The 10,973-nt window shown below is 39.5% G+C and overlaps 1 protein-coding gene and 1 pseudogene across 1 annotated transcript in view; both read left to right on the plus strand.

The window, feature by feature from the left end:
* Positions 1–1,960: 1,960 nt before the first annotated feature.
* On the plus strand, positions 1,961–2,928 carry LOC149137807 (uncharacterized; annotated as a pseudogene).
* Positions 2,929–8,930: 6,002 nt separating this feature from the next.
* Positions 8,931–10,973, plus strand: part of LOC106871887 (macrophage mannose receptor 1) — a 24,508-nt gene continuing 22,465 nt past the window's right edge. The window contains exon 1 of the mRNA XM_014918640.3: positions 8,931–9,491. Coding sequence (XP_014774126.1) covers positions 9,137–9,491 — 355 coding nt within the window. The 5' untranslated portion in view covers positions 8,931–9,136. The remainder of the gene's footprint in view (positions 9,492–10,973) is intronic.

Genomic DNA, 10,973 nt, shown 5'->3' on the forward strand with positions numbered 1-10,973 from the left:
GTCCGTCGGTTTGCGGCTCGGCACCAGGAGCAGCAAGCCGATAACGTCCAGTATCGTAGGGCACTGGACGGATGGTCCTGTTAAGTTTCTTGGAGTTTGGTTTGGACCGGACTCCAAGACGGGGAAGAATTGGAGTGAGGTGAAAGACAGGGTAGAAACTCTAGCCCGGACTAGGTCCAGAAGGGCGCTGTCCCCGAAAGGGAGGGCGGAGGTGGTGCAGACGTATATTGCGTCTGTTATCACCTACCGTCTGACCGCTGTCCCTTACCCCGATTCGTGGTATGCAAGTTCGTACGAATTCTCTTCGGCTTTTTGTGGAGGGGGAAACCTTTGTGAGGCGCTTCGTATGCTGCCAAGAACCGCTAAAGGGTGGATTAGGGATGCCGTGGTTATTGATGTGCCGACATGCACTGAGACAAAGGCATCTCTGGCTCTGTGGAATTCGTTCGCAGGGGAATTCTTTCCACGACCAACCTCCTTGGAGGAATTTACACCCGGTCGGATAAAAAGACAGAACACGACTGAATAACAAAAGGAATGTCGACAAGCACTCGCGCTAATCCACAAGGCGGGCAAGGCCGGCAGCGGGAATACCAGCTCTGCATTTTATAAAGGGTTGGTAGAGTATAAGAGTGATGACGTCCTAGGGGAGACTCTGGGGCTCGATGAGAACCAGCTCACCAAACTGTTTCAGAACACCTTCAGGTCAGGGTATTTGGATTATTACCAAAGATCTCTGACGTGGCAGTGTTTTAGGAATGCCCTACCTGTCCGCGAGAAATTGTCCAGGCACAGTTTATCAGTGGCACCCGAATGTCGAAGGTGCGGGCAGGACAAAGAAACTGTCTTGCACGCTCTTGTACAGTGCCCACAGCTTTCGGAATTGACAATTTACGTAGAACACGTGCTGTCACACATAGGAAGAGTACAGCTATCAGCTGAGTCTCTGATAAAGATTGTTCCGCCAACTGGACTATCTAAAGGTGAGGCATGTTTTCTGTGTACACTCGCAGTAATGAAAGAGTGTGCATGGAAAACAAGAATGCAAGGAATCAAGACAGGATCCTTCATCTCCGGCACTGGACTGCTATTATACTTCAGGTACTACCTTAAGAGCAGCATAGGGCTGGTGATGAGGCAACTGTCGAGAAGCGTATATGAAAAAAGATGGAAGGATGTTGCGAGGAAGTTGGGAGTGACTGTCCCTTTTTAATTCCTCCCATGATAAAAGCATGGTGTAGTCGCTGGTCACCAAGCCAAAATTTTACAAACAAGTTATCATAAATTTTAAAAATTATATCTGTACATATAATTTATCAATTTTTATATAAACTCACTAAGCTTGTCTAAATGTTTGTAATGTCCTGTACTGTCCCTCTGTGTAGCGATAATTATTTATCACAATAAAGAAAGAGAAAAAGAAAAAAGCTGGTGATTCCCACTCATGGGTGTTGGTAGTGAATTCTTCGACGTAAGTTTGAATCGTTACACACTGATGTTGTATGTTTGTTGTAGGTCTCCCCGCGCGGGTAAACCAAGATTCGTTGAATTGTTTAAATTGTTGAATTTTAGTCACTGCTTTGTTTGCATCTGTATATTCCCCGTCTACGGGAGGAGTGGAGAAAGGAAGAGAGATGGAAAATAGACAAAATTACGCAGCAGCAACGACCCAAGGAATAAATGTCAACACCCTGGAAGTACAGGAAATAGAAATTGACATAAGAAAGTAGAAAGAAGGAAGCAAAATGGTAAAAAAAAGAGGGAGCCAGTCTAAAGCTGACGCCTCCAGAAGAACTGATGAACAGCGTAGTAAAGAGGACGGTAGTATACAGAACGTTGTCTACGTCCTCGAACAAGATAGAGTTCGGCCCAACAGAAGAAATACAGGAGTGCCTCGAAAAAGTTAAAAAATTAACCACATTCTATACACGTGGAAGAAAGTATGGCACGGTGGAAGTAAGGTTTGGCAACGAAGAAGATGCCATAAACCACTCCACGGACCCGTTACGGACAACGAAATGGATACTACTTCCGACGTACTGTGGCAAACGTGTTGCCAGAGTGAGAGTTGGAAGATTGCCCTCCGAAATCGAGGAAGAATGGCAGCCATAATGCACTATATGAAGGAGGAGGCAGAAATCCTCAAGATAACGAGGACCCAAAAGGTCAATTGGTGGGGATATGGCCTCAAAGTGACTATGCAGTTGTCTTGGGAGGACTTGCATAGTGTAGCGGAGGAAATAGTACTCCCAGAAGACGACACTAGACTTCGAATAACAGTAGACGGAAGACCACCAACATGCTTCCTATGCGGCAAAAAAGGGCTCATGAAATCAAGATGTCCAGAGAAGGAAAACGAAGAGGAGAAGAAAAGTGAAGAAAACAATACAGAAGAGGAATCCTTCACAGTAGTAAACACGAGGAAGAGAAAGTAACGGGTGAACTCTCCCCCAGACAGTCAAAAAAAGGCTAAACGAGATTGTGACGGAAGAAAATAGAAATAGGTGTGTAGCACCAACAGGAGTAGTAGTGACAGAAGGCACACAGAAATAAACAACATTACAACAGGTAGAAAAAGGAAGCGTTTATAATATTGGTTATGATATTTCTGCACGCCCGGACAGATCAGAACGGGAGCCGAAGCAAGCAGAAGTGAAAAGGAAGAGATATAATTGGCGTTTGGTCACGTATACTAAAAGTACAGAAATAAAGAAAAATATTGTAAAATATAAATCAGTAATAAGAGTAAAGTTGCCGCTAGGAAAATACCTGGAAAACACTAAAGGAATAGTCATAGATAGAGAGAGATTTGAGAAATTGTGAGAGATGTTTGGGAGTTACATGGACCCGCTGGGGGTTGAAGTCGAGTTTGACGAGCTCCCACCGGTCGTATAATTAGAAAATTTGAAACCCTTTATGAACATTTAAAAGCAAGTGAGTAAAATTTGTTTCTTAAAAAAAAGAGGAATATAAACTGTAAAAAAGTTCAACGGAAAAAGAAAAAGAACGATCCAAAAAAAGAAAGAAAGAAAAGACTGTAACAACGTTTAATTGTAAAAAAAGAAATCACGGTTTCGTCTCGGAGCGGAACCGAGAAAACCGTCTCATATTCATTGCAATTTAATTCATTTTACATTCATCCTTTCATGTGTTTTTCGTTCCCGCATGTCTGTAATAACGAATAGATGATGATTGACACTTGGGGATGTGAGTTAACGATTTTTATTTGAATTTCTGAGTTGTTGAATTACGGAAATGGTGAGTTGATGTACCGTTGAATTATCGAATTATTGTGTTGCATTTGTGAAATTGTTTATGTTGAAGATTTTGTTAGGCTCCCCCATTTCTGGGTGAAGCTGTGAATAACGGAAATATGAATTCACAGGTCCAGACAGGCAGTTATCCAGTGTTGCTGGATGACAAAAGGGGAGCTAGACTGACAGAGATATTCGGAAGCAGAGTGGACAATACACCATGTCGAATTCGAGACGATGAATTACCAACAGTGGTAAATTTTGAAGATCTAAATATTTTGGGGGGTAAACACGACACAGACTGAATAGTAAAAACAGTAAAATGGAACTTTCTACTTTGGTGGGTAGAAAATCATTTCATCATCATAATTTTTCACACATCATAATTCATTCGTAAATCATTCTATGTACCCCATGTTTGTTCTTGTAATGTCCTTTCTATATTAAGGCTTCATGCCGATAATAAAGAGAAAAGCTGGTGATTAACACACGCTGAGGACGGGTAACCAACCAGAAACTCGAGTTCATGTGTATCACGTATCACGTAAGGTTAGAAAAGGGAGCGATGACCTCTCCTGGCATAGGCAGATGGAAGAGATGTCTTCCTGGGGTTATAAACGTCACTAGCACTGTCCCGTATGGGACGCCACACTTGGTTGGCAATTATATATATACATACCTGAGCTTCTCTGTGTCTATTTCTCCTGACCGCTGCTTAACGTCTGCTGTTGTTGTTTACGTTCCTGTATCTTAAGAGTTCAGTAAAATACCCAAATAAAATAAGTATCAGGTTTAAAAATGTATAAGGTAGATTCGTTCGACTAAAATTCTACACCGCGATACCCCAGCATGGCCATAATCTAAATGATTGAAACAACTGTTGTGTGTGTGGATATATATATATGAGTATGCGTGTGTGTGCGTAAGACATACATATATATATATTTATATTTATATTTATATATATATATATTTAAATATATATATGTATTTATATATATATATATATATATATTTATATATATATATATATATATATTTATATATATTTATATATATATATATATATATATATATATATATATATATATATATATATATATATATATATATATAATATTCATATATATATATATATATTTGTAAATATATATAGTTATATATATATACATACATATATATATATATATATATATATACATATATACATATATATATATATATATATATATATATATATATATATATATATATATATATATATATATATATATGTATGTATATATGTATATATATATATATATATATATGTATGTATATATATATAACTATATATATTTACAAATATATATATATATATATGAATATTATATATATATATATATATATATATATATATATATATATATATATATATATATATATATATATATCCGGGGCCTATTACGAACAGGCGGCAAAGACAAGTTCCTATACCTGAAAGACCTAGCAACATGCAATCAAGCAATATGCATGGTGCTTACCGAAACGCATCTAACACCTAATATAGCAGATGCGGAGATAAATATACCAGAGTATGCCGTACTCCGAACAGACAGAAGGGATAGAAGTCATGGGAGAGTTGCAATGTACATCCGAGAAGATGTCACACCCCTACTACTACTATCACACTCAAACTCTGTATGTGATACTTTAATAGTACACATAAAACAAATTGATGTAGTTGTATGCTCAACATACCGTCCACCAAATACCGCAAAGCAGGAAGGTAAATTTGAGGACAGCCTCAGACGCATAGAAGAGGTCCTGACAAATCTGGACCAACATATCAATATACTTTTCCTAGGCGACTTTAACCTCCCAAATGTTAAATGGCCTGAAGGTCACATCCTCTCTGGGATGTCACTGCATGAACAAAGCCAGGCAAAATCATTGCTAGAACTATCCAACATGCTGTTCATGGAACAAGTGATACTCCAACCAACCTGGGGAAGCAATATTTTGGATCTCTGCTTCACAAACAATGTGAGCCTAATCCATAATGTGAAAATAACGCCCACATCTCTCTCAGATCATAACATTATAGAATTAACTATGTATGGTCCTAGACAACCCACTGACACCCACCCCACCAGGAGGACTCAAGCAATATCCAACCTGAATTTCCACGGGGCGGACTGGAAGTCAATTCGCAGAGAGATTCGAAATCAAAACTGGCATGACAGCCTTTCTATACAAGACAATGACCTCAAACTAAGTCATTTTATGTCAACCATACAAGACATATGCACCAAATACGTGCCATATAGAAAGACCAGCAAAGATGCCAATAGAATTCCTAGAGACAGGAAAATCCTTATGAGACACAGAACAAAGGTCTCAAACCAGTTAAATAGAGAACTGGAGGATAGGAAAAGGGCTAAATTAAAACTAACACTGTTAGAAATAGAAAACAAAATTAAACTCTCCCATGAAAAGGAGAGAGCAGAGAAGGAAAAGAGAGCAGTAGAAAGCATAAAAACAAACCCCAAGGCTTTCTATAGATTTGCAAAGGCGACTGCTACGGTGCAGTATAAGATAGGACCCCTGTTCCTGCCTAATGGCTCACTGACTGCAGATCCCACATGGATAAGTGAAGTGCTCAGTACACAATTCAAGAGTGTCTTCACCTCTCCTCTGAGTCACACGCAGATAAAGAACCCAGCTGATTTCTTTGACAATAGCACTCAGCAGAAGGGGACTGCATCCATTACCTACATCGACATTGGAGAGGAAGATGTGATAGCTGCCATAAATGAAATGAGCTCAAATTCGGCAACTGGCCCCGATGGTTTCCCAGCTGTCCTCTTAAAGTCGTGTAAACAAGAATTAGCAGGACCACTCCGGATACTCTTCCAGAGTTTCCTTGAAAATGGTAAACTTCCCAAAAAGCTGAAGGAAGGCACCATATGTCCTATCCATAAAGGTGGAAGCAGAGCAGAGGCTGGAAACTACAGGCCCATCTCTCTGACTTCACATATTAGCAAAGTCATGGAACGAATTGTCAGAAGGAGATTGATTGCGTTCCTAGAAGAAAATGACTTGCTGAATGAGACCCAGCATGGTTTCCGTCCAGGTAGAAGCTGCCTCACGCAGCTCTTGCAGCATTATGACTGGGTCCTGAAGCAGCTACTTGACCATTCAAATGTTGATGTGATATATCTCGACTTTGCAAAAGCCTTTGACAAAGTTGATCATGGCTTGATATGTCACAAGCTGCGAAACCTTGGCATAGCTGGTAAATTAGGAGAGTGGCTGCATGACTTCCTGAATGGTAGAAGTCAGACAGTTGCAGCCAATGGAGAACTATCTAGGGAAACACAAATATTGCGCGGTGTTCCACAGGGAACTGTTCTGGGGCCACTACTGTTTATAGTGGCCCTTCTGGACATGCCCACGGTCACTCGGAGAGCCACTGTCACTAGCTATGCTGATGACACAAAGATATCTCAGGCAATAAAGAATCCTGATGATATTGTAAGCCTGCAGAATGACCTAAATGTAATATATGAGTGGGCAGAGCAAAATAATATGCAGTTCAATGCAAAAAAATTTCAAGTACTGCGCTACAAGACCACAAGTACCTCCCAACTGGCATACACAGGGCCTGGAGGTACAGCAATCCCAGAACCACAAACAGTAAGAGATCTGGGCATCAACATGTGTACTGATGCATCATTTCACATGCACATTGTCAAGTTGACAGCAAAGTGCAGACAACTGGCAGGGTGGATACTGAGGACTTTCCGTACAAGGGATCAAAAAGTCATGTTGATTCTATGGAAGACATTTGTTCTGAGCCGCCTAGACTATTGCTCTCAGTTGTGGTCACCACACAGTGTTAAGCGGACAGCAGAACTCGAGGCAATTCAGCGGCACTATACAAAAAAGATCGCCACAGTCCAACAGATGAACTACAGGGAGCGACTGAGGACACTAGGTCTCTACTCCCTGGAGCGCAGGCGGGAGAGATATGTAATAATATACATATGGAAAATACTGGAAGGACTGGTGCCAAACTTTGGCATCAAGTACTACAGGAATGCCCGCACGGGTCGCCACTGCATGTTGTCAAAGGTACCATCCACTGCATCTCACATAAGAACGAGATACTGCAGCAGCCTCGGTTTCATAGGACCTCAGCTCTTCAATGCCCTGCCAAAACATTTGAGAGACATGCAAGACATGGATGCGGAGGTCTTCAAGACAAAACTTGACGCTTTCCTCTCCACGATACCAGACGAACCAATGGCTCGTAACGAGACACAGTTTAGGGCAGCTGTGTCAAATTCTCTTATACACCAGATGTGCCATCAACACTCTTGATTGGACCATGTCAGGTGGGGGAGAAGAGCCATGCAAGGAACGTGAAAATCACAGTGGTGCACCAGCATGACCGCAGCCACTTGGCTGAAACACATAAATAATATATATATATATATATATATATATATATATATATATATATATATATATATATATATATATATATATATATATATATGTATAGTTATATATTTATATGTATATATATGGATCCTGAGAACATTCAGAACCAGAGATAAGGAAACCATGATAATCCTCTGGAGGACATTCGTCCTCAGCCGCCTGGATTACTGCTCACAGCTGTGGTCACCCACCAGTCTGAAATTAACAGCAGACCTTGAAGCAATCCAGAGGAGATTCACAAAGAAGATTGTCTCTTTGCAACTGCTCAGCTACTGGGAAAGGCTGAAACAGCTAAGACTCTACTCCCTGGAGAGAAGGCGGGAGAGGTATGCAGTAATATACATCTGGAAGATCCTGGAAGGAATTGTGCCAAATTTTGGCATTGAAAGCTACACCAATGCCAGAACGGGACGACACTGCATAGTGCCAAAGATCCCAGCAATGTCATCGCGCTTCAGGACCAGTTACTGCAACAGCTTGGGATTCAGGGGCCCACAGCTTTTTAATATTCTCCCAAAGAGCCTGAGGAATCTGCGCAAAGTAGATGTAGGAGTTTTTAAATCAAAGCTGGACCTCTTCCTATCGAGAGTCCCAGATGAACCTACCTCGCGGCAGGAGGTGCAAATGAGGGTTGCTAAATCAAACTCCATTCTTCACCAAGTGCCACATATTGTAAGAGGCTCCCCGTAATAACAGTGTAGCAACACGGTGGCGCATCAGCATGGCCGCAGCTCTGAGCTGAAACTTTAAAATATATATATATATATATATATATATATATATATATATATATATATATATATATATATATATATATTTACATATATATATACTCACACACATAACACATGTACATTGCATACACACATATACAGTAAGTACAAATAATAAGTTTTATGTTTTGATCCTTTAGAAAATATATGTATATGTATGCATATGTGTATTTGTATGAATTTAAAGAACAAATGACAATTCAACTGTTAAAATCATTTCTCTTCACTGCAGGTATAAACTTGTTTCTGTGTTTATGTTTGTGCGTATATACACACATCCACCCACACAAATACACAGACACACACAAACACACACACACGCACTCACACACATACACACACGCACACAAATACACACACGCACACAAATATATGTATATATATATTTTCAATTAGAAAATATTTCACTGCATTGACAGAGATTCATGGTTAGATGGTCACACGGTTCCGTTTGTTTGCAGAGACAGTTTCATTTCCTTTTAAATTAAAGAACAAAACCGTAACACAACAATTACTCAATACGAAATATATATAAATTAGAGAACTTTTATGTATGAAAAGTGGTAATCGTTTTCTTCGTTAACATTTTACGTGTTGTTCATCACAGTATATTAAAGAAAAATGTATTCCTTCTCAGTTAATAAGATCATTCGAAAAGCAAATATTCACGTAATTACTTTCTCAGTGTTATTATTCCAAATGTGCTTGGGGAGTAACGTGACTTTCAGAGAATATTATGGGACTCGTATTCACCCTTCTGAAACTGGCATTCCAGAAGCTGACAAATTGAATAAGATGTCAAACATCCGATCACAAATTGAGTGCTTTTCTTTCTGTATGGCAAATTCCGAATGTGGTATGACTATTTACAGCAATTCCGATAAAGTATGTATCCTACGTAAAATCAAGCAACTACCTAGTAGCACGTCATTCATTGACATTCCTGCAAACAGTATTTACACCATGCTTCAAGCCCGTGAGTAGTTTTCTTTTCTAGTGTATGTGTTGTGCATATTATTACTTTTTCTTTCACTTATTATTAAACCCTCTTCCTTTGATACCGAAAACGATATCTGTGGTCTGAAATAAATTTTGATCCTATTTCTAGTAGGTCATCGGTGACGTAGAGATTCTCTTTTTGGATCAAGTTACAAATGTTGTTCAAAAATAATTATTCTTACTGTCATTTCAGCTTTGCAATGTCGTCTTAGCATAATTTGTAATGTATCCAGACCTACGTGAAACTCGTCTTATTTTTTTAAGACAGTTGTATATTTATTTGAAAGCGATTTTTTACAACCACATATAGGACATCTTTAGGTTCGTATTGTGCTAGTGTGTGTGTTGAGAGAGAGAGCGTGTATATGCTTGTATGTTGAGAGAGTGTGTATGTGTGTGTGCTTGTGTTTTGAGAGAGAGCTTGTGTGTTTTTGTGTTTTGTGTAGGTATGAGCTTTTTGTGTATAAGTTTAATACGTAAAGTATCTTTTACTAGTATATTTTTTAAAACTCGCGTTTGTTTCTATAGATGGATTCGATGTGCCCAACAGAAAATGGTTTTATTATCATGTAAGGTCACTGGTATAGATAGATAAGATCTGGTAATATATATTAATAAGGATCACAAAAGTCAATGGATGCAGAAGGCGTTTCTCTGATCAGTGGATTAAATCGGAGACTCTCGAATTATTCCCAAAGGAGAAAAATTAGTTTTCAATGAAATAAGGTGTCCTTAAATAAAATTTAATGAAAATATAATTTATAAAAGAAACGTTATTTATAATTTTTTAAAAATCCAGTCATTGCGTACTTTTTGTACGATCAAGCTTCCTCTCAAAAATATGTCTTGCTCCAGATAATGTATTCTTAACAGTAAAGTGGCAAAATATCGTATGACTCACTTGACGTTTTGGAAATATCGTATAATGCTTCCTCAGTAAATTAAGTTTGAGAACCTCTGAATGAGACGTGTTGCTGCTGTACTTACACACACGCACACACACACAACTACACCTATATGTCTTACAAACAACTCGCACACGCAAGTGCTACCAGTCAATAACTCCGCATACCGGAAGCCAGCAAGTGTATGGGGTCATCAGGAGAAAATGCGGGCCGTTTCGGGACCTACATCTCGACGGCATCAATGCGCACCGGCCCCCCTCACTGATATGAGGCCCCGCTTGCTAGAGCAACTGATTATTAAAACAAAGCTCAATATTTCTCTAGCCATCGCTCATCGTCTCTTTTTAACCAAATCCGGTGGCTAGCCTTCTCCACTGTATTTTGGATATCGGTCATGGTGAGTTAGGCCTAACGATAACAGCAGTCGTCTCACACTATGTCCTACAAATCCTCTACATCCAACATCGATTGGAAAATGCCCCGCTTTCTAGCCTGCGTCTTCACATTTCTCGAGGAGGTTTTCATAACGGACCATCTTTCGAGCCGCGCGGCGT

Source organism: Octopus bimaculoides, chromosome 1 (genome assembly GCF_046866305.1).
Source record: "Octopus bimaculoides isolate indiv1 chromosome 1, ASM4686630v1, whole genome shotgun sequence".
NCBI lineage: Eukaryota > Metazoa > Mollusca > Cephalopoda > Octopoda > Octopodidae > Octopus > Octopus bimaculoides.